This window comes from Electrophorus electricus, chromosome 7 (genome assembly GCF_041902795.1).
Source record: "Electrophorus electricus isolate QZ-2024a chromosome 7, ASM4190279v1, whole genome shotgun sequence".
NCBI lineage: Eukaryota > Metazoa > Chordata > Actinopteri > Gymnotiformes > Gymnotidae > Electrophorus > Electrophorus electricus.
The window spans coordinates 30,515,078-30,539,349 of record NC_137503.1 but is presented as its reverse complement, the minus strand read 5'-3'; the positions used below and the strand labels follow the sequence as shown (position 1 = coordinate 30,539,349).

Below are 24,272 nucleotides of genomic sequence, written 5' to 3'. Positions count from 1 at the left end.
TTCTGGTGTGATTCTGTAGGCTTCTCCACCTAATGTGGACCTCTGAAATGGTATCCTCTTACTGTGGCAATATCACAGTGATGAAGCCACAACAGTTTTATGATGCCAAGATAAAGGAGACAAACTCTTGTATCTTTACAAAATAAAAAACCTCAATAAAGCCTCAACCAGTCATGGACCTCCTTTTCATAGAAGGTTTTGTAGTGCGTAGAAAGGATTTGTGATAAATTAACATTAACTGCACAGCCTGAGATGGACACACACCAGATATCCTACCAGCTCTAATTCTGTGTTGTGGAGAAATCCTATCACTCATCTTCCCAGCACATCCTTCCTTTGTAATTTTTTTGTTTTGTTTTGTTTTGAACTGCATAAACACCTAATGAAACCTTCACTAAATGAAGGGGTGTCATAATTTCTTTGGACTGGAAAGTTTAAATTAATTATTCAACATATTTTTACACTGGCTAGAGTTTCTTGTCAGTTGTGTGTACTGGTTTCCTACCCAGATCAAAGGCAGAGAAAACAACCACTTGAGGTTTCCTGCCCACTGAAGAGATGTCAAATTGCCTTTGCCTTTCTTTCTTATATTAATATTAATCGGTTATTATGAATACCAAAACAAACATATCAGTGAATGTGAATACATTCTATAATGGTCTTTTTTTTTTATGATAATCCAAAACAATGAAAATGTCAGATAAATTGCATTTTACAATGAAGAATGATCCAGTCAGAGAATACAAACCACTATTTTATTTGGGCATGTCATTTTCAGCACTTCTTCACAAAATCTTCAATAGTAGTATAGATCCCGATAGCACAGCACTGCATCTAGTCAGGAACTACATACCAAAGAAGCGCCATCACTTTTGTAGCCACTGTAACTCACTGTTAACTTGAGTGCATCTTTATCCCCAAAGCACATTTTACACAATAAAACCTTGGTGTAGGGTATTCTGGGGGGGAAAAGCCATCACAGATCTTCAGTGATGAATACTGCTACTACTAAAGCTTATTTCTATATGCAGCACTCCCAGTGAGTCTCTTATGAAAAAAAGATGGTGGTCTTAACCAACAAGGGAGGAGAAAAGAGTTCAGGGTGAAGGAAACTGTCGGTCCGAGCCAAGTGCTTCTGCCCATATCAACAAAACTAACTTATGGGAGTTAAGGCTCGGGTGCTTATGGCCTATGAGGATTTCTTTTGCTTCTTCTTCTCTGCTTCCTCTTCTTTTTCCTTCTCAATTTCAGCAACCAACGTCTCAATCTCCTTGGACTCCAGAATCTGATTGACAGGGAAAATAGATAATGCATTTCTTTTTCATTAAGTATTAGGGATGGCACAGATCCAATACCATGTACTGGGCCAAGATCAGCAAAAATGCTGGATCAGATAGCGGTAGAAAAATTTTAGAGGAAGCCGAACCAATATCGTCACAATCCAGCCTGAAAATAGCACAGTAGTGCTTTACAGCAGCGCACTGTAGGTCACATGACAACAGCCAGGTTCGTTTGAGGTGTATTAGTTTCAGCAAAGTTTATACGCCGCTGTAGAGTTTAACTCTACACGTTTAGAGTTTAACTTTCTTCACGTTAACAATTAAAATTGTGTTCTAATGTAACTATCCATGCACTGGCACATATGTGATGACTTGCATTGCTATCAACCCAGTGTGGTGGAACAAGCCATCACCTCCTAGTGAGAGCATTTAGACAAGATGCATTAGTGTTTTAGCACTCTTCGCCATCATAGATTCACAACCAACAGCATTTTATTGATTAGTCCATTCTTTAAAAAAAACAAACAAACATTTTTTTCCCAATTTGTCTGTAAACTAAAGGAAGTTCAGGCTCAGGGAAAGAAGAGTAGAAGAAACCTGACAAACAGCCAGAGAGAAGAAATAGTAAACTGCTAAGTCAAGCACCTCTTATCCTAAGTTAATGAAGTCAATTACTCTACAACATTAGCATATTCAGACAACCTGAGAAAGCAGAAGGGCTGCTGGGTTTGCCATTAGCCTGCTGAGTTTTATGGTGGACCAGGTGAAATAAGATAACTTCAGTATACTTTGTCCACAATAAGGTGGAATAAGCGAATTTCAACTTTGTCCTTAATTTTTTTTTCTAGTTTGAAAGAACAGCCATCTTGTAATTGTTATTGTATTACATTTCTGTTGGTCTTAAGCAGAGGTCGAGTGAAACGAGAGATTCATGTACAGGTAAAAGATCACATGTGTATCAATATCGGTTGATGTTCAAATGCAAGATATCGGTCTCAAATTGGTACCAAAAAATTTGTATTGCGCCATCTCTAAGTATGCAAGAGTTGCAAAGATATCATGTAGTGTTCATGGGTTAGATAAGTGATTTAAAAAAACACCACAACTGCAACACAGACTGGACTGTAAAGATTTCTTGTCATGCTGTCAAAATTAAAATGGTTTTCTGCAATACTGTAATATGATTGCATAGATGCATGGACAAGTGGAAGTGTTTCCTTCTTTTTCAGAAGATTTGCTACTACGACAGACGAGATATTAATTCGCAATCTGCACCCCCTTAGGTTTAGTAATAAATACATAAATAATACACCAATATTTTAGATTGGTGCTCTGAGTTTAGCGAAGAGACTCCATGCTGTCACCTTCCTCCACCATTGTTTTCACAAGCCAACAAGACACCAAACACACATTACATAGTTTGTGTGTTGTCCTGATGTCTGCAAGAGCACTGTAGCTTTATTGACCTTTACTGGAACCTTTTAAAAATACAGTAATCTTACACAGCTCCAGGAAGTGTTGCAATTTGAAATGGTATGATGATTAGATTTTATAATGCAGCATATCATTAAACCAGGAATGTTCCCGTCCTTGAAGCACAACTTTCTGAATTACCAGTTACTCGGGTCAATATGCTTGGAGGTGGAGAACACAAATTACGCAATCTCCTCACATCAATAACAATTGGATGGTGTGTCCCTTAGCAATGGAGAGACATCACACACCGATCCCAACAAAAAAAAGTGAAAAGTAGTGCACTGGCAAGGTTTCCCAATTTGTTGGCATTTGGAAAGAACATGAGGTTGCTGGAACCAAAGTAGGATGGGTGTAAACAACTAGTTTAAGCAAGTCATGTTCACAAAAATACTCGCCAAAATTTAGAAAACAGATGAAACACCCACCACCATCATATGCTAATAAATAAAAGTGCATATTACCTTAAGGGGCTGGTTTCTCCTGATCACAGCCAGCTCAATGTTCTTGCCTCCAGACTGGACAACCTGTGAAACAATTTGAATAGCAACAAAGGACACAGACACATTTTATTCTGCTTGATAAGAGAAAATGCACGTGTAACTGCATGTTTAAGATAAGTTTACCTCCAGCAGGGCTTTGATGGCCAATTTGATAGCATCGTTGTCACTGGCAATGGCTTCATCGGTGTAGTTCTTCTCCAGAAACTCCCTCACAGTCTTAGCACTGCGCCCAATTGCATTTGCCTGGTGACACAAAGTGAAAAGTTATTTACAGCTTAAAACTGATAACTATACAAACACAAGCACTGTGTTAATGGTACAGTGCTGCGCTCCCTTACCTTCCATGCGTGGTATGTTCCTGAAGGATCTGTCTGATACAAACGAGGAGTTCCATCATAGTCGAAACCTACAATCAGGGCCGAGATGCCAAAGGGACGACGCCCATTGCTCTGGGTATATCGCTAGTGAAAAATAAAAAGAATACAATAATACTAATGATAGAGAAAAACAACAGGTGAAATATCTTGCTGCAGGAGACTTTGCAGATAATCACGCCTGTTTAAACACATCAGAACTACACGAACATAAATCGTCTTGCCTTCTATGGTGGTGTTAAACTGTGTGACTGTGTGACCTGTAAGGAGCGGTACCTGTTTAAGGGTTGCAATGTAACGAGTGATGTATTCTACAGTGACAGGGTCCTCCACTGTAAGCCTGTGACTCTGGCACTCTACTCTTGCTCTGTTAATGACAATCCTTGCATCAGCTGTGAGACCTGTATAGGACCACAGTAGTTGCTTTCACAGACATATTCAAGCCAAGGCGTCATCATTTAGAAGGATGAAAGGAGGAACGCTGATTTGGGTTCCCTTTCAGCACTCAATCAGACAAGATAGGACAAGAACAGAGTAATTAATATAAATCAACAAGCAGCACCACATCAGATTACACATATTGGCTCAAATGGCTTTAGTATAACAGAATGGGCCTGCCACATGAAAAAGATCTGCTAGGACACAGCCAAGCTGAGAAAGTAAAACTTTACCTGCAAACGCCATGCAAACGTGCTCATCGAGAGCACATATCTTCCGAACAGTCCTCTCCTCCTGTAGCTTTGCGACAGACTTTTTCTCCACACCCAGTACAACAATGTCTTTTCCCCGGATTCCAACCTTAAGGAAGAATTAAATTCAAGAAAACATCAAGACAAACTGCAGACAGGATCTCTGACTAGTAAATCAGGGCGACAGTCCCCTGCAATCCAGATGCCCCCTTAAAGTGTCAAGAGAAAAAGCCAAGCCCGAACCAGGTTGTAATCTTACGTCGCCCTCCTCAGGTGTTTCGGTACATCACGTCTAGCTAGCCAGCACAGCTAGTTACCCAAGTTATATGCATTGTTTTGTAACGAAAAAATGTGACACTTAATATGCACGGCTAATAGCATTATAAATGTCACGACAGAGTACAGTTCTTTATGTTGAATCAGACCTGTTACAATTGTCATTAGCTATCACTATATAAATACAAAACACTATTTAATGCGGCAAAGTTACCGTAGGAGTTAGCGTTCAAGCATACAAGCTAGCATTGCTCTCAACATGCAAGTCACGCTTAGCTTACTTCTCATTCAAAAGGTGCTAAAGTTAGCCAGCTAGCTAACCTAGCTAAACTAGTTAGCCAAGGATATCGACCAGCCAGTAATGAGGTGCTAAATAGCTAGATTATATAGCTAATAGCCGAGTTTAATCGTTAATTTGACCATTTTAAAAATTCTGCTTTATGTGGAGAATCCTAAAAAATAAAACAAACCTTTTACGGGTTTACCCGCAAGACTATCTAGCTAGGGATGTTAGCTGGTATCCTTGCTAACTGAAGCTACTGAAAGCACATCTAGGTTAGCTATCATGCTAAACAGCTAGCTGCCTAGCTAGCAGGTATACTTACAGCTGTAGAACCCTTCTTCACAGCTTCTTGCGCATATTCTACTTGAAACAAATGACCATCGGGAGAGAAAACAGTTATAGCTCTGTCATATCTAGCTGCCATTTTTTGCAAACTAGATCTGTATTTTACGTATATTCAACTGTTAACCGGATAACTATGAGAAACAACTTCCGCAACCAGCTTTTCGCATCCAAAGCTTTCAACTCGCATGCGTGAACATGGAATAATGTTGAATTGTGGGAGTTGTAGTATTTGAAAACGAAGTGGACGTGTCTGATCATAGGACTTTTTTACTTGAACGTTTTGCAGTCTGTAGCCTAGACTAGCTAGCCTTTTGTTATGTAACAGGTTTTATTACATTTTATTATAATTATATTAGAAAACTGTGTCCCATGAGAGGGACACAAAAGCTGTTACTATGTAATGGTTACTTGTTACCTATGGAGTAAATTCTATATAAAGCCTAGCATTTGCTAATTTCAATTAATTTTGCATTCATTCTTGTAGTTCTTACTATGTGGTATCGTTTACTATGTGGTATCATCAATGTCTTCTTTTCCTGCATGTTTTTCAGAGGGTAGATAATTTATACACGTACCTATACCAACTGGTAATGAGACAGTCCTCAAAGATATGGAACAGAAAGTTAAACTGATGCATCACTGATATGGAGGTGGGACAGATAGATACTCAGGCAAATAGTAAATAACCCCCAAAAGTGGACTCCCAAAAGGTTTTTATAGCGCACATGTAAAAATCTCTGTCATTCATCCAGGATTATAATCTCTCTAGAGTATATTGGAATAAAAAAACATAATAAAATATTTCAGTTGAAAAAACACATAAACAAATAAGAAAATACTAAAAAGGGAAATTGTGAAAAACACTATAGAAATGGATACAAGGAACTTATAATTGCAATATACATCTTGAAAAACATGCCACTCCATTCTAAACTGGAGGCTCAGAACTTGTCCTTGGCACAGGCGGAGGGTTACTGCTGCAGGCGGAGGGTCGAGGGCGTAGGCAGACGGTCAGGCATGCTGGAGCCTCCGCGGTCTGCTGCTGCACTCCCTTGAGCTCGTGCTGCTGTTCCTAGGCACGGGTCATCCCCTCAGGCCTCCATCTGCACAGCTGTGCTCTTATCAATCAGATGCCAACTGACACCGGAAGGCACTTTGAATGTCACCTGGACTTGGTGAATATTTTGCTTATTTGAGTTCATTTGAGCAAATCTGCTAAACTGCATATCAGAGTCTATATTTGAAAATAATTTTAAAGTTTAAAAATTAGTCTTGGATTACTGACCAAGACAAAAGCCTTTTTGTGGCAAAAACCTAAATTGGTTTGAATGGTGAGAAAAATACAGGGTCATTTGGAACACCGCTGACTCACCGTCATTGAGATTACACACACTGGTAATTGCAAGATGCTGAAATCTTGCTTACTTGATTATGGAGGAATCTAATCAAGTATTTTCAGGTGATTCTGTGGTGAGGTTTAAGCATTGATCTGCAAGTTAAAAACACAGCCACTTAAGTAGACTAGCAAGAGCTTACTAGCAAATGATAAGCCAAAAAAGCAATGTCATCAAAGAGCCCTGCTATTACCATTCATGTGTATTTTGCTGATTACAGAACCAGCTGCAAAACACAACTCCAAGTTTTACATTTCACTGGAGAACATTACAAATCTGGCAATATGAATGGAAGTGACCTGAGAGAGTCTGAAAATATTTTGACAAAAAATAATTAGATCTTTAAAATGAACTAAAATCAACTTAATATCACGTACAATAATAAAAAATGTTATTATCTCTGATCATATCTGGCTCTAATTTGTTAATTTGAGTGCAGAAAGCAACAAAATATGTAGAGTATGCAAAATTCCATTGGTAAGAATATTCATACATTAACAATCCAGTGACTGGAGACAGAATACTATGCTTAACAGCATTTTAGCCTCATTTTATTCAGACTCAAGTGCCAGAAGCATGCCAGTGAGACACTGATTCTCCAACACATTCTGAACAATGATATCTCATATAACATTAGTCACCCACAGTAAACTGTTCACAATTTAGAACATAAAGAGACTAATATACTTTCACAGAGCCACACAGATGTGGTCTCTTAGAAAGTCATTATTTTATATTTTAATTGAATTTGAATTTGACCAAGTGGCTTACACAACAGTCTTAATTTAGCTTTCATTTGAAATATTTCAGAATTCGTAAGAAGAGTGTATAAGTATTTGTTTGCTGTACCTGCTGGCTGTCAGCCATGTGCCACAGGCTGGAAGGGTGAGCAAGAAGAGGCTCCCTTAACATGTGCATGACACTCTGATTTGCCAGGGACTTCTGCAATGTACAGTACAAACAAAATATCAGCAATCACACACAGCTCATTTTAAAACACTCTATGAAAAATGTATAATACATTTCAGATCCCCCCACAAAACACTACAATGTGGCCATGCATAATATACTTTTGCTCCTACACAGTATAGTAATCAGTTTTAGGCTGTGAGCAGAACATTTATTTTCTGATCTAAACTACTGACCAATCTACTGTGCCAGTGCTCTTACTCTGATGAATGCATGAGTAGCAAGCTGAGATAACAGCATCAGAGGAGCCTGAGAGGAGCTGAGCTATGGAGCCTTCAGTAACATCAGCAGAGCAGACTCCCAGTTATGTCCCATCAGAGGAGCCTGGAGAGGAGCTGAGCTATGGAGCCTTCAACAACATCAGCAGAGCAGACTCCCAGTTAAGTCCCATCAGAGGAGTTTGGAGAGGAGCTGAGCTATGGAGCCCCTAGCAACATCAGCAGAGCAGACTCCCAGTTAAGTCCCATCAGAGGAGCTTGGAGAGGAGCTGAGCTATGGAGCCTTCAACAACATCAGCAGAGCAGACTCCCAGTTAAGTCCCATCAGAGGAGCCTGAGAGGAGCTGAGCTACGGAGCCTTCAGCAACATCAATGGAGGAGACTCCCAGTTCAATCCCATCAGCTGCTGCTAGGCCTTACCTGAAGCCAAGGTACAGAGCAAGGTCAGGGCCCATGGCTTGATTAATAAAGATGTGCACACTTGCTAACTCACTGCACACACATGCACACACTCTCTGAGTCATCATTCACCAGAGGCTGTCTGACAATCTCTGTACTGTTTTCTTTAGTCAGAGGACACATGGAGCAATAATTTAAAAGGAAACAATCAGGGAATATTAAAGGATTAGAACATTTAGAACCAGACTTTGGGGTGAGTTTACTTTGGGGAGCAGCGGTTCTACCTCAACATCTCTCACAGTAGAAAGGATGTCAGATTTCAGAAGGATGTCCTTCATCCAGCAATTGGTTTTATTTGGATTTTTCTACATTAGCCCTTTGACAGCATTTAGGTGGCAACAATCACAGGCCTTTTAGCTAAAAAAAGAAACATCAAAACACATATTTGGCTTCAAATAATATTTTTAATAGTATTACACATGTTACCATTCTTTCTGATGCACTGGTAGGCCTGGGTGAAATTCTGAAGAACATAAAAATATCATCACCATCTCCCAGACAAGAACCAAAAAAACAAAAAACAAACGTGGAGGTCAAATCACAGCATGTGTCACCGTGGTGTGATTCATAGCCTGGTCCACCCCCTGCCTACCTTCAACAGAGATGAAGCCATAGGTGACACCAGACATTTCTGCAAGAAACAGTCTCCAAGCTGGAGCCTTTTGGCATGCTGTTCTGGAGCTGTGGCAATACTACTCAATGCAGAACAGCTGTAGAACTGAAAAAGATACATGTGGGGTTTTGGCCTAAGATATGCTTCTTGCCTATGGAACAGGAGTGAACAGTCTTTTTGTTGGGAAAGAATGTTACTCTTGAAGTACCTGAAATTCAGAGTCAGCTGACTGTAGTAGAAGCACCCAGTACAGGGATAACCCCGTCCTCACACAGGACACCAGATGTACTTGCTACACAGTCAGCACAGTCAGTCCTCTGACTTGCCAGTGAGTGCCACACTTTATTGTTTTGGACACACTGAACTATTCATTGATATCCAAGCACTGCAAATTCACTTGTTTACAAGGCTTGGTAAAATCTTACCAGATGTCGTGAGAATAAAATGGCTCTGACAGCATTCTTTTGGATTTTTGTATCAAAAGCTCTTGTCAAAATGAGCAAAGGAATCACACCATCAGCAGACACAATAGCTGCTCTGGTAAAATTTGAACATAATAGATACAATTCAAGAAAAGCCTTAAATCTAGATATCAACCCATAAATCTAAAACCATTAATAATGAAGATAAATCTGAGAAGATAAAAGTGTGTAAACATAGACATGATGAAGCTATCAAGGTGATACATGCACTGGTGTTGCACCAAACTGTCCCATCACCAGACTGCAGCACAACAAGGTACTCCAGAAAGCCCATCTCAATTATTTGCTCTTCCTGATAGAGAAATAGTATACACTGTGTGACAAAATGATTAATTGCTTGATTTTGATTGATTGACTTGCTTTAATCACTTGATTATTTCTCAATTAAAGATTTTTTTTAAAAGTCAATACTATTTTGAGGATCCCTCATTGTGTTTTATTTTAGTTTCATATATTATTATGTCATATCATATCATACAGTAATTAAATATAATATATAATATTTCTATAATAAATATGTGGGGGTGTGCTTTGAATAATTCCAGTCATGAAAAAAAAAGCATCCAAAACTATGAAACAATAAAGCTTGAAGGTCACTGCATGGAACACACTGTGAGAATGGTGTTGCTTGTTTTGAATACTGGTAGTTAAAGACAGACACTGTACACAGACTGTATATACAGTCTATGGTTCACATTCAAGAAAGAACTCCCTCTGAACCTCCAGGTGGTCTGACTGCCGGAGGGCACCGCATGTCTCCATAAATGCAGTAGGCACATGGCTCAGTGCTTGCAAAAGCATAAGGTCTATTAAAGAATATAATTATTATATGTTTGGTATTATGTCAATGCAGTTCAGGGCTCATCCATAAGATGTGTACTCCAAAAATGTGGAAATATCTTTCCAGTCAATAGATGTGATAGTGAGTAAATAACTAAAGCTTTTGTGATTATGCAAATAGAACATTTTCATAATACTGGTCTCTTAGCCATGACCTGGCTAATACACAGTGGCAATGACCATACTGGTCAAGGATTAAAAGTAGAACCCAAAGAAAATGGACTTGGCCATATATAGGAAATAAAATGAATATTAAAAAGTAATTATGATGATGATGATGATGATGATGATGATGATGATGATGATGATGATGATGATGAAATAATTACAATTATATAAAAGTCACTGAATTCTGATCACAACATGAAAGCAACCTACCTGTTTATTTTGCAAAGACTGATTATTATTAATAATATTATTAATAATAATTAATAATAACTATAATAATGATTATTAAGAACCTTCCTAAACGTTTTAGAGTTTCCAATTAAAGGATAAAAAGAAACAAAACTTGGCAAGTTGTTCTCATGCATGTTAGTTGTAGGACCGTGTCAGTTACCTGAGTCCAGGTGAGGGAGCCGTTTGTCTGCAGTTTTAATGTCATATCGTCGCAGGAATTTTTTTTTTCTCGATACACAAGTACTTTTTTTCAAACAGCAATAATCCGAGATTCTTTTCGAAGCATCCGTGACTTTTTGTACAAATGTAGCATTCTTCGTTTTCAAGTAAGTTTTAAAATCATCTAGCAGTTGTACGCGTCTTTCACACAGTCCCATCTCAATGATTTATGATGCGACGTGGATTTCCAGACGTGAATTAAAAGAATACTTTAATGCTTTAAAAATACTTTACATGATGATAGATACAAGAAACAATGAAATGGTGAAACACCTGAGAGGGATTAGAACAAGCTGTTGACCTTCCAGCCTACACATATTCTGTAGTGTGGTTTAAACGTGAATTAAAAGCACACTAACGATCGACCTTTTTAAATAACATTTTATGCTTTCCAGTGTATAACCTAAAAATGACCTGCTCTGTTTCAGTATCAGGGTGTCACTGCTAATTAGTCGCGCAGCTCTAAGATGCATCACCACAAACAGCATGTCCTCTGCTTCTCGGCTCGTTGAACGCACAAACAGGAGCGACTACAAGTTGCGCTTTATATCTTAAATTCCCTCAAACATGTACCACTACTGAGTTTTTCAAAAACCTCCTCGGTTTCGCAGCTCCAGAACACGATCACTCAAAACATAGGGTTCTATGTCTTCATGCTAGAGCACAGTTTAGAATCTATTGCAATATGTTGGCTTTAGTCTGAAGTTTAAACGTATTCAAACCCGCCTTTATTATTGCGAACTCGACCTAAAATTAATCTATTAAAGACAACCTACTAAACGTTCTATAATTCTGGAGATTTCTAAAATCAAGGATTAAGCTGTAATTAAAGTAACACTATCGAGAAAGCTTTTTAGGAAGAAAACACTAGATACAACGATAATGTATTAGACCTTTATTAGGAGAGCTCTTATTACCACAAAGAGAAAAACATACATTTGTACACGTAGTCAGGTTTAATCTATTGATATTGCGAGAAGCACCAATTCCTCAGAAAGTTGCCATCTGCTTCCATCTAGTGGCATTTGTTTGTCAGTTCAAGTTTGAACAACAAATTCAGGCATCGTGGCCCGGATGTTTCAGAGATCCTGTACTATATTTTAAACATGAACGCATTTAACATTAAGGATGCTCTCAAGCTGTAAAAGGGGAGATACTGCTTCTCTGAGAGCTGCATTTTTGTCAAGCAAGGTTTCTGTTAATCATGAAAACTACCTCATATGCAATGAGCATAGCATATTTGGTGTCAGCATTCAGGCCTGGTAAAGTCAAAATTTCGGTCGCCCTCTTTTAATAGCTCATTCACAGAAGATGCGGAAATTATCAATAATATTCATCCTGCGGTATGCAAAGGTGAAGGCGGGCCAAATGTTTAATGACAACAAGTGACTAAAGTTGTTCCATTCCATTGGAGGTACAGATTCTGAGATGAAGTCAAGAAAATCTAGCAAGCAGCTCAAATCATTTTTCAGTGGTTGTTATTTGGGAATGTCACTCAAGATGACGTGCGATAATTCACTCCACACACAAGGGAGGCTAGAAAACCTTGTTAAATGGATTGCAGACATGTGTAGTAGACAGGACAGACAGAGAGACAGATAACTAGAGTGAAGAGGTAGGACATCAATTTGTTTAGAAAGGACTAAGACACGTCAGCTTGTAGATTGAACAGGGTAAAGCTTACATCCGTTTTAATTAACATTAAGATCACCCATTTTACATTGGAAAGGGAGAAATTCTGGTGAAAGGAGATTTGTATGCTTTTGGGGGAGTATTCACAGCAGACACTGTATATTAACCTAATAAGAATAAACAATAAGAATAAAAACAGATATAGTTTGTCTGGGGCTTTGACCAACAGAAATTGAAATTTCAGTAAGCGCTAATATAATTATAAAAGATTTTATAAGGGATTTGTAATAAAAAATCAAAGGGTTTTTCATAAACGTTAGTTGCATTATCAGAAAGGTCTGTTTTGAAATAATTTGTTGTCCAAGTAATATTTCTAAAATTGTCACAGAAAAATGATATCCTATATATTTCCAATATGTGTGTGTGCGTTTATATAAATTATGTCTGACTCTGTATGTTTGATAAAGCTATCCAAAAACAAATTAAAAACACACCGTTCATTCCCCTAGTCCGTACTGTACACAAATGAAATCTAAGATGCAAAAACAATCCGATTTGAAATCGTTTCTCTGATGTGATGAGAACAAACTTATTAAACCTACATCTTCAGCCTTCAGCAGTTTAACTCTGGAGAGACGTTTTATACAGGACAATACAGGACAGCCAATCAAAACAGAGCTTATTTAACTGCTATCTGTCTTAAAGGTGCAATCGCAGAAACAGCTTGTTTAAGGAATAAAGGGATGTTGGAAAATAGTCGTATAAAATGAATTATGACTGGTTTTGGATCACCATAAGCCACACAAGCATAAGTGGACATCGATGAAAAACATAAAATAAAAGAAAAATATAGGATGTGGGCTCTTTAACCAGGGGAAATCCAAGCATCAACTATGATGAAAACTAATCTTCAATAAGAAGTTGATCTTTTTCAAAATATGTTCACAATAGCCCTGTTTCTATGGAATTACAGTTGGAGAATGTTGGAAATCCTGAAAAATACTACCTTGCCAATTAGCCAATTATTTGGAGACTTGATGAGAAATGGCCTACTGGGAATACCCTTAAAAGATGTTGCTATTTGCTATTTAGGGACGTACGTTTTTTGGTGACATTTAGTACTCTGCAGAAGTAGTGTTTTCCCTTTTAGTGACGCATATTGTTCCTTTAAACAATACTCTATGTTTAAAAATCATTTCAAATATACAAAAAATCACATCGAAAACCAAAGTATAACATAAATAACATCAATTATTATTATTCCAGTATAACTTTATTATACAATAACTTTACTGTCATTGTACAAACACAAATAAATTGCGAGAAATTATTATTATCACTATTATTATTGGACAGATAACGTGTATACATTTAATCGTTGCTCCAAGACTAAACGCGACGGTCCATTACAAACCAACAGGAACCGTTAAATACCATTAGTGTTACATTACACATCTTTATCTAGACGTGGGCTACTACCACGAACAGGCAAGCCGATGTTTTTACCAGTCGGATGCACCTATAAGCTAACAGTACTAGTTACATATATATATATATATATATATATATATATATATATATATATATATATATATATATATATATATATATATATATATATATATATATATATATATATATATATATATATATAGACACACACACACACACACACACACACACTAACCTGCTCGGTTAGATTATTCTAAGATGTCTCGTCGAAAACAGCCAAAGCCATCTCCTGCCGAAGGTAAGAGCATTACGCTATTTTTTCGCGGACAGCAGACTAAACATATGTTATCAGACAGATTCTGGGTTGTACGAGAACGAAGCTGGATTGCCTTGTAATGCTGACCAATTGGGGGGGGGGGGGGGGGGGATCTATATATAGAAATGCACGTTTGCACGTTAGAACTCGCACTACAGAGCAAATAGACTTCTTTATTCGGCGAGTCTTAATCTGGAAAAAGTTATAGCTGTCTATTGTTTTTGTCCAAGCACAGAGGCAGCAGACATAGGCATTTAAATCCTAATGCACTGTGGATGGAAACCCAAAACTCAGGTCAACCAATTTTCATATCGCCTGTGTAGTGCATTAAGTTTGTCACCATTGTTGAACTGCATTATATGCAGTACAACTTATATAATTGTATATAGCCTAATTTATGTCAACATAAATAATGCATTTTAAATACACAATATTCTGTACGAATTCGACCACATTTAACTAGATCTGCCCAATGTTTATTTTCAAATAATTGCACTTATAATTCAGTGTGAGATATGTGTGGACACTTTATGGTTCTGCATTTATTTAATATGTCCTCTCAATGTGATCCATCCTAAATGGATTGTAACAGTCCAGATGCTTTTCTTTTTAGCAGTATTCTGAGAATTACAAGGCTACATCATATTTGCATGTAGTTAAGCACTGCAGTTACATGCAAGTAAATGTCTAGATCCATGACTAAGAGGCCAAGGAATGCTATAGCAGACTAAATGTGTTAATGTTATTTGTTGTGCTGTCAGGCGTTATGAGCAGCATATATTAGATGTAATGGGTGTTTTATGTGCTGTAAGATCAGCTCAAAATTTCTTCAACGTCATTGGAATAAAACGTCATTAAAATAAAATGTCTAATAAGCCTTACATTTGAAAGTTGCTGATGGTCTTCATCAGCTAATGAAAACTGTCCCATCCATTTCCATCAAGGCTTCTCCATCAGGATGTAGGCTAATGGACCCAGTCGATTTCCATTACAGACCTGCTATCAGGATATGATTCTACTATTTGTTAGCGCAGCTGATTATGGTTGCACAGCATTGCTTTGTCATTATTTTCATTTGAGACTCTTTCCAAAATGATACAATAATGCCTCCTGCATATTAGTGGTTGTGCATAGATGGTCTTATTTATGTTAGACAGAGATAGGCATACATAAGCAAGAATCCTTGGACTTGTTTTGCTTTTAAGATAATGAGATGGACGCTGAGAAGTTAAGAATTCCACATGCTGAACGTGAGGAGGAAAAAATATCACATCAAGATGATTATGGGTCACAGTCTGGAACCTCAAAGGTAAGACATTTAATTTCAAAAAGATAACGTGATCATCAATAAATCCACAAAATTCATTTTAGATGTATGTTTGATGATTGTACATTTTTATTTACTGTTTGACTAGTAATCTTGTAAATCATAGACCAGTTTAGTACACAAAAGGATAAAGAATAATTTCAAATACCATTTATCACTTTTATGCATGAAATATAGTGGAAATGCTGTATATGTAGATATGTAGTGTGTTCAAGTGGTTCCAATCTTTTTCAGTCCTCACAGAAAGGAAAGAATAGTATAGTGGATTCCAACAAGATATCATTGCTGGAAATCATGAAGAAACAAATTTCTGCAAAGAGACAAAGCGATATCTTAGACAGTGACGAGGAATCTGTTGTCAGCTATAAGCTTTACCAGGACCTTCAGGACAGCTGTGTAATACTGAAAAACCGCCTCAGAGATAAGGACCTAGTCATCGCAGAGAAAGACGATGCAATGAGGAAGCTGAGTGAAAAATGCAGAAGGATGACCGTGGAGCTGGAGAAACTAAGGCAGCTGAATATTTGCCTCCAAGAACAACTCCTTCTAAAAAACGCAGGTTATTTCCTTCCGGAAAAATTACAGTTTGTTGTGGCACATCTTGTTTAGCTATCCGTCTGCTTAACCAATCCTAAGAAAAATGGGAAATTATTACAAAAATGCATGTTAAAATATCATCACAGGATCCCATAGGAAATGGACAATGTCCACTGGGAACAGAGAATCCTGTGGTACAGACCCCATACAAAGGGCAATGATCTGTGAAGGGGAGAACCATGGAGAAGTCTCACTAGAGGCTCTCGTCGAGAAGGACTTTGGGGAGGTAAGATTGCCCAAGACCCATATATTTTTCCTCTGGAACAATGTCCAAAATCCTTTTCACACAGTTAGTTGTAAATGTTTTACTTGGTAAGTGTAGTTTTTTTTAATTTTCTTTAAACTTTGGTTTTAAATAATATCTATTTTAAAGGTGGACCTTGGGCATGGGGTTCTCTTGGACAAACACAAATGGAAAGTCATCCAAAGGATGGATTCCCATTCAAAGTTCTGTAAGTCCTTGGCTGTAGCCATCTGGGGTGCTGATACCCTGAAGGAGAGGAGTGTGACTGGCTCCAAATCCAACGCAGTGAAAGGCTCTGTGGCAAAGCCCCCTCTATCCCCTGAGAAAGTTGGTGTCATCAGAGGTAATCACACAGCCAACAATTGCCTGGACATTTTCTCCCAATTTTGTAAGTTTTCAATTTAATAATATTTCCTGTGTAACGGAACACATCTACCAGCCGGTACTGTCGAATGCTTCATTGTTGCTTATAGCGCTATTGCTGAATGCCAAAGGTGGACTTGAACTGAAACAGTTACATTTAGCAGACACCTTAGACAAAGTGCCTTACAATTGTGACTGAGTACAGCTTGAGCAATTGAGGGCTAAGGGCCTTGCTCAGGGGCCTAACAGTTGTAATTTAGAAGTGGCAGGGCTTGAACCAGCAACCTTCCAATTACAAGCCAAGGACCTTAACCTGTGACCTATCCCTACTCAGCGGTGGTGTTAGGTCTCGCCCTACTGATGTCGCATTCCCTTTAGAAGTGGCGGGGCTTGAACCAGCAACCTTCCAATTACAAGCCAAGGACCTTAACCTGTGACCTATCCCTACTCAGCGGTGGTGTTAGGTCTCGCCCTACTGATGTCGCATTCCCTTTAGAAGTGGCGGGGCTTGAACCAGCAACCTTCCAATTACAAGCCAAGGACCTTAACCTGTGACCTATCCCTACTCAGCGGTGGTGTTAGGTCTCGCCCTACTGATGTCGCATTCCCTTTAGAAGTGGCGGGGCTTGAACCAGCAACCTTCCAATTACAAGCCAAGGACCTTAACCTGTGACCTATCCCTACTCAGCGGTGGTGTTAGGTCTCGCCCTACTGATGTCGCATTCCCTTTAGAAGTGGCGGGGCTTGAACAAGCAACCTTCCAATTACAAGCCAAGGACCTTAACCTGTGACCTATCCCTACTCAGCGGTGGTGTTAGGTCTCGCCCTACTGATGTCGCATTCCCTTTAGAAGTGGCAGGGCTTGAACCAGCAACCTTCCAATTACAAGCCAAGGACCTTAACCTGTGACCTATCCCTACTCAGCGGTGGTGTTAGGTCTCGCCCTACTGATGTCGCATTCCCTTTAGAAGTGGCGGGGCTTGAACCAGCAACCTTCCAATTACAAGCCAAGGACCTTAACCTGTGACCTATCCCTACTCAGCGGGGGTGAGAGTGCCTGAAAGAGCGTCCTGAGCAGCGGGGCTATCAGAGGGAGGCGGTTGATGGGCAGCTGCGTCTGGTGCGCCGTTTTCTCTCCGAGAAAATTTGTGACATCAAAAGAAAAGTCGGTGTGAATTCCGAGGTAAGAGTGCTGCTACATGGCATTTCAGTCACAGGGCCCAAAAGTCTACTGCATCATGCACTGATGTTTGTCCAGCCTTGATGTCCTTTAACCCCATGTTTCCCAACATAGTCTCCAAGAATGATCCCACTTCTCTCACACATGCACCAAGCATTCAGGAACTCTGAATACACGATAAAGGTGTAGTGTGAGCTAGAGCTTTATCTTTAACTTGACTGAAGAATAACACAGAATTCGAAATATTTAAAGATACAGTCTGATAAATAGTTTACACTTTTTATCGAAATGCAGCTATTCTTTGTGATGGAGAATAGAAAATTGCACTGTTTACATACAAACCATTTAGATGTATTAAATATGGTTAATTGGGATGACAAGTACATTGGGTGTACATGTTAAGAGCAATGATGAATTTCCTGACTTTTATCATTTTTTAGAATTAAAAAAAAAATGTAGTAGTAGTTGGTCAGTAGTTGGTCAGTGACTTTCAACCACAACCTGTAGCTTTTCCCTGGCATCTACAGGGCAAGTCAGCGATATCCACAGCCAAAATCCTATTTTTTTTTCCCTGCCGGATACACATGGAGAGATGTCTCATTTCAAACAATGTCCCTACGTAGTAGAGGGTACCACATGTAAGAAGTGTGTGTTGGCGAGCATTCTGCTCCTGTGGATTACACAAGACTTGTGGTATGATCCTCTGCTCCAGAGTAACTGTACATAGAAGTATTACTCACTATTTTGCAGAAGGTATTGTTTTAAAATTCAGAACAGCTGTACCCAGTAAAAATGGAGGTGGTGAATATTTCAGTGACATTTAAGCTATTTGAATCAGTGTTGTGTGTTTTGTATCAGAGAAGATACCACTTGAGATATCATATCTAATATATATCCAAACCTTTGTAAGAAGTTTTAAAAGTCATTTTGACTAGGGGTACGTACTTTTCAAGTGGGAACAAGACAAGATTTTTCATAGTACATATTTTTGATGTTTCTAATGTAGTTTTGAAATATGCTTTGGACCATTATGTTTGTTTGTAATTAGTTTTTGTCTAATTATTCTCCACCCAGAGATGTGATGACACCTGCTATAGAGCTATAGTGTCTATAATTATTGTTCCTATTTAATACAACTGTTCACCTAATTCTGAGCTAAAGTAGTGGTTTTGTTTCCCCTGTTTTACAAAAGTTGAAAATGTAAACAAACCATTTAAAGCTATTAAATGTCAGCTTTTTAGGTTATTTCATTATTCCTGTCTGGTAATATGAATTGAGCCATTTCGCATAAATTTAATGAAATATAAATGTATTGCCAAGTCCATTAATAATTTGTTACAATTTTCAATAAAGGCCACACTCTCTTTTAAGTCAAAGTTAAAAAAAAAAAAAAAAAAAAAAAGATAAACATGAAAAAAGCGTGGCCAGTAGACAGGGCTAAATGCATGTCACCAGACTACATAATAACAAGCATGCAAGAGTCAGGGAGTAAGTACTGGGGAGTAATAATAACCAAGCAGATACAACTGCATGAATTACACAGTAACTTAAGAACTATCATAATCGGTGGAACATAACATGTCATGTTAGATCGCCATTACATCTTTAAATCGTAAAATAATCATTACCAAGTAATGTTCTACATTTTCTATATTGGATCTAAGTAACATCTGCCTAAAACAGTGTAGTAAAATGCAATTTTGAAAGAGTTGATATTTGACAGGTAAGCCAAAGCTGCAAATCCTTAGTAAGAAGGCAAATGGCATAGAACACTGACCTAGATCTGAATGCAACACTCAAATACCACATACGCAGCAATTCATTTTACATGCAGGGCTGTGATATGTAGTGCATGTGAGAGATGAGCCCTTCTGAGGTGTGTGGGATGGGGGGGGGGTGAAAAAGTGAGCATTCAGCAATTATTAAATGATTTGTAAAAGTTATGAAATGATTGATAATAATAGAAGAAGTCATCAGCATTAAAACGTTTGAGCTTATAAGCACACTTTCTTAAGCAAATATAAAATGTCTTCCATGTTTGCCTATTTTGTTTTCACAGGAGACATGCATGAAGCACACCGAACACTACTAATGGCACTCCAGCTCGAGGGGACAGGGTGACTAAGTCCATACTTACTGTGCAATGCACACTTCCAGGGTGAGCAGACAAACGTCCCACCTCCCTCATTCACTGGATGGAGCATTTGATTACTGTGTCCCAATTGACATGAGACCTGCCTAGAGCGAACTGCTGTTTTAGTAGCAGTTCATTGTCTTTGCATCCTCAAGATCAGGGTAGTTTCGCCCACAGTCTGGGTACAGATGCTGTCACTCAAACTTTTACATGGTGAAAGAGTGCGACTGGTTGTTTCTTATATGCTTGCGCAGTGTTCATTGTCTGCTCATTTTGTTCTGTTTTTTTGTTTGTGGGGTGATTTAAGAAAGAACCTGTGGCTTGTTAAGACCTGCCTGGAGATAACACTCCCGAGCACACGCTGGCTAAGGCTTCCAGTGTCTTTCACCCACTCCAATCTCTCCTCAGCTTCTGTTCTCTCTTCTCTGTTCTGCTCTCTCGATTTAATTTCAAACTCTCCACTTTGTAGTTAGACTGATGTTAGACTAGCTGGTAGACCTCTGCTGAAAATACTGACCTGAATAAACATTGAGAATCTGAAGAGAAACATTCAGATCAGTCTCCTCAGAATCTTTTTTTTTTTTTTTTAAGCAACTTTGTACAATGACTCAGATGACACACTAACACATCTTTGGCGAGTTGCATCAAAGTTAGGTATAATGTAAAAGACAGCAAACAGCCACTTCCCCTGCTCTAAACAACCTCACGTTGACTGTAAGTGTGAGACAAGGACTGACTTAAAGCTAAACTGAGGTGACAGCCTGCGCTGTCGCCGTTTGGGAGGAGGGGTCATAGCGTAATAAGTTGTAACACGTTACGTAAATTGTCCACACACTGTTCAGTCACCAGTCTTCTTATCCACCTCTGTAACCTTTAAACATGGCATGCAAAACACAACTGTTGAATGGATTTTTGTGAATCAATGTTTTATTGTTTTGCTGATTTGTACAAGTAATTCACTTTAAGCTCTTACAGCTGTAAGACATTCAGACGTCTGTCCATCTAGATATGGCCTGGAACTCCTGCAGTGTTGTTTGACTGAGCTCACCAAATTCAGTTGTTCATTTTCCCGATCTTCTCTTCTCATGGTCTGCTTGAGAAGATTTTCAGAATAGAGGTACTCTATTTTTATTTTTGGCCCACATATTTTGCAGCCTTAACAATAGGTTTTTCTGTTCAGTAGTCTAGACCAAGGTGGGAGGTAGTTACATGCAAGAATCTTGACTGTATCATGAGTACAGTTTTAAGCCACTTAAGTACACTGGTGTAACCATAACCATGCAAGCCTTCTGTATCTACAATCATAGCATGTTGCTTTACATACTTTCCATGATTGAAATACGAGCTTTGCAAACAGCAGCACTATAGTCTGGTAAACAATATATCATGCACACAAATCTTATATTGTTGTTGTAACATCACATATTATGCCTTGCAATACATTCAAACACTGGTTAAACCTGGATATTACAGAGTGGCTGACAATATTTTGAGCAAATTTGTTTGTTGAATTCTGTAAGTGCCATGACAGAGCAGTCACCTGTTACTTCAAAGATTGGTCAGATTGCTCAGAGTTCAATAAAAATTGAATGATTTGTTAAAGGGCTTGTCTATATATTGGCTTTTGCAATACTACTAACAGTTATACTGGGCAGTCCTACTAAACCTTTATATGCACTATGAGAAACTCAGTAAAGGCTATTAATCACAGATACAGACACCAAGCAATCAATGACAGACAAATATGGCATTGTTTTCAAACAGTTTGACACTCTAAGAAACAAATAATAGACTTCTTATTGTTACCTGCCAGAGGTTTTGACTTAATATATGCTTCGACACAGTGCTTTCAGCCTCTTTGATATTTTCAATTTTAGTAAACTTCCCTGTAAGCTCCAAAAACCTACATGTCTCATGTTTAAAAAGATGCAGTCTGTGTGTGTGTCTTGTCCTGGTCCCGTGTGGGGGACATTTGTGAGATGTTGTTCTCAGAGCTGTGCATCTTATGATCGCTGCTGCCCTTTGAGTGGCTGGAAAGTGGCGTCTGGCCCCATAGCCTTGTCAGGATGCTCCTGATCTCCTTCTGGATGTTGTCACTGGAGAGCACGTACAGGATGGGGTTGGCAGCACTGTTCATTGTGGACAGGCCCAGTGAAATAACATAAGGTGTGTAGACATGCTGCTCAAAGTGGCACTCCTCAAAACACCACTGGAGGTGGTAGGTGATGGCACGCCCCAGCAGAATGATGTGATAGGGACCGAAGCACACCAGGAAGAGCAGCACCACGGCGACAACTAGGAGGCACACTCGCTTCTTCTGACTGGGCTGCAGAGTTGCACTTGCCCGTATGCTCGCCAGCACTGCTCTGTTGGTGAAGACAAGCACAATGAGCGGCGCCAGGAAGCCAGCAGTAAAGCGGGTATAGTTGAAGGCCGTGATGAGGGGTGTGCGCTGGTTCGGCTCGAAGCAATCTCTCTTGTCCGTGCTGGTGCCTGTGTGCGTGGCCATGGTGAAGACGGGCAGGTGGGCCAGGCCTATGACCAGGCAGCCGGTTGCTGTCACCAGCACCGCCCACCTCTGGCGCCTTTGACCGCGCGACTCCAAGGCGTAGACCACGGCCACGTAGCGGTCGACAGAGATACAGCATAGCAGGAAGATGCTGATGTACATGTTGGTGAAGAAGACGTAGCCCGTTACCTGGCAGGTCAGCCGGCCCCAGGACCAGTTGTGGCCCCTGTCCACATACAAGGCCCAGAGGGGCAGTGTCAGCAGGTAAGTGAGGTCGCACACAGACAGGCTTAGCAAGTAGACGCCAAGAATGTTGCGCTGGCGCACCTGGAGCAGCGTGAGGTAGACAGTGGCCAGATTGGCAGGCACACCGACAAGTAGGACGATGCTGTAGAGTGTCACCAGAGGCACTCGGTCCTCACTGTACGGAAAGGTGCAGTTCCTGTTGCCACTTGTCACCGTCACAAAGGTCTGAGTCACTGATTGGTTCTCCATGGTCCCTATGGTGAGAAGAAACGATACTATATATGTATGTGCGTGTGTTTTTATATACATATAAGATACGCACACAAATGGACAAAGAACGGACTAAATGATTCATGCGTGTCGCTCACTTGCACAGCTAGAGATAGATGTACATTCTGTCTCTTGGCCTATTTTCGACTGTACTCCCTAAACGACATTCTGCTGCAGAAATACGATACTCCAGGGGGTACCGCCAAGACCAAAAGCGCGTCTCGTTCTCCGCGGCACAAGACAACTGCTGAAATGTATTCATGCAGACTCGCAGGTGGGAGCGTGGTCGTGCATGGAAAACGCAAGCGCATCACTTCACCCAGCAGTTTGAGACGAATGACTAATGGGTTTCCCGACAGAGCAGGAGCTTAAGAGGTGGAAATTAACTGAAGCATGGTTGAAATGAGCACGCTGTTTAGCGAAGTCATTTCAAAATGATATCACCACATTATCTTCGTCTATTTCACGTTTGGGTCATACTGAAATGACGTCCCTGTTAAAAATCACATATTAGGTGTGTAGTTCAAGGTTTTTTTAAGAGAGAAATAACGGCAGTCCACGCCCGTTTGCCTTCACTGTCTAAATAACATTCTAACATCAAGTGTCCTTTTAATCCCGTGGGAAACATTACTTCAGATGTGGATCAAATCTGAAAATCTGAAATCTCCATAACGTTTCACGCCGCCGTACAGTGGCCGATAAAATAGCGACCCCGAAGTAGTTTTAGTTAATAAAATGGCTCGCAGATATTAGTGTTCGTTTTATACCCATCACTGATACCAAATAATAGTTAGTCGCTGTAACTATTAAACGCAGGCGAATAAATGTCGGGTACCTACCTTCATTAAACATAAACCATCTTCGGTTTATTTAGCGTTAAAATAATAAGAAAAAGAAGAAGAATCCGTTTCAACCCCAACAAAGCTGTCAGTATGTCAACCGCTTCTTCCTCAATTTCAAATAAAGGGAAATGAATATGTTCCTCTGAATATGAAACCAAGGTGGATTAACTGAAGTAACCATAACCCAAACCGAGTGCCGTACGCCAGCGAACACAACCGCTTCGCTCGGGAAATACCTGGCCAGCTGCAGCTGTTATTCCGTTATGGCAATCCGGACTCCGCACGGGTGACTTTGTAAAAACTTTACGATCTATGAAAGCAAAAATAAACACTCCCCCCACCCT

At 39.5% G+C, this 24,272-nt stretch overlaps 2 protein-coding genes and 1 pseudogene across 3 annotated transcripts; all 3 read right to left on the bottom strand.

Moving 5' to 3' along the window:
* Positions 1 to 741: 741 nt before the first annotated feature.
* Positions 742 to 5,403, bottom strand: psma8 (proteasome 20S subunit alpha 8). The gene is made up of 7 exons (XM_027025141.3): positions 5,201 to 5,403; positions 4,302 to 4,428; positions 3,907 to 4,031; positions 3,595 to 3,717; positions 3,380 to 3,499; positions 3,218 to 3,280; positions 742 to 1,285 (listed from the first exon to the last, which is right to left on the bottom strand). The coding sequence occupies exons 1-7, from the start codon at positions 5,300 to 5,302 to the stop codon at positions 1,190 to 1,192; spliced, it is 756 nt and encodes a 251-aa protein (XP_026880942.1). The 5' UTR covers positions 5,303 to 5,403; the 3' UTR covers positions 742 to 1,189.
* A 748-nt stretch (positions 5,404 to 6,151) lies between these two features.
* Positions 6,152 to 10,802, bottom strand: LOC113586761 (uncharacterized; annotated as a pseudogene).
* Positions 10,803 to 20,980: 10,178 nt separating this feature from the next.
* On the bottom strand, positions 20,981 to 24,254 carry gpr132b (G protein-coupled receptor 132b). Of its 2 annotated transcripts, none has more exons than XM_027025134.3 (2): positions 24,165 to 24,254; positions 20,981 to 23,070 (listed from the first exon to the last, which is right to left on the bottom strand). In XM_027025134.3, the coding sequence occupies exon 2, from the start codon at positions 23,063 to 23,065 to the stop codon at positions 21,980 to 21,982; it is 1,086 nt and encodes a 361-aa protein (XP_026880935.2). In that variant the 5' UTR covers positions 23,066 to 23,070; positions 24,165 to 24,254; the 3' UTR covers positions 20,981 to 21,979. The 2 variants fall into 2 exon arrangements, with proteins under 2 accessions (XP_026880935.2, XP_026880934.2); XM_027025133.3 differs by lacking the exon at positions 24,165 to 24,254 and adding an exon at positions 23,926 to 24,152.
* Positions 24,255 to 24,272: the final 18 nt, after the last annotated feature.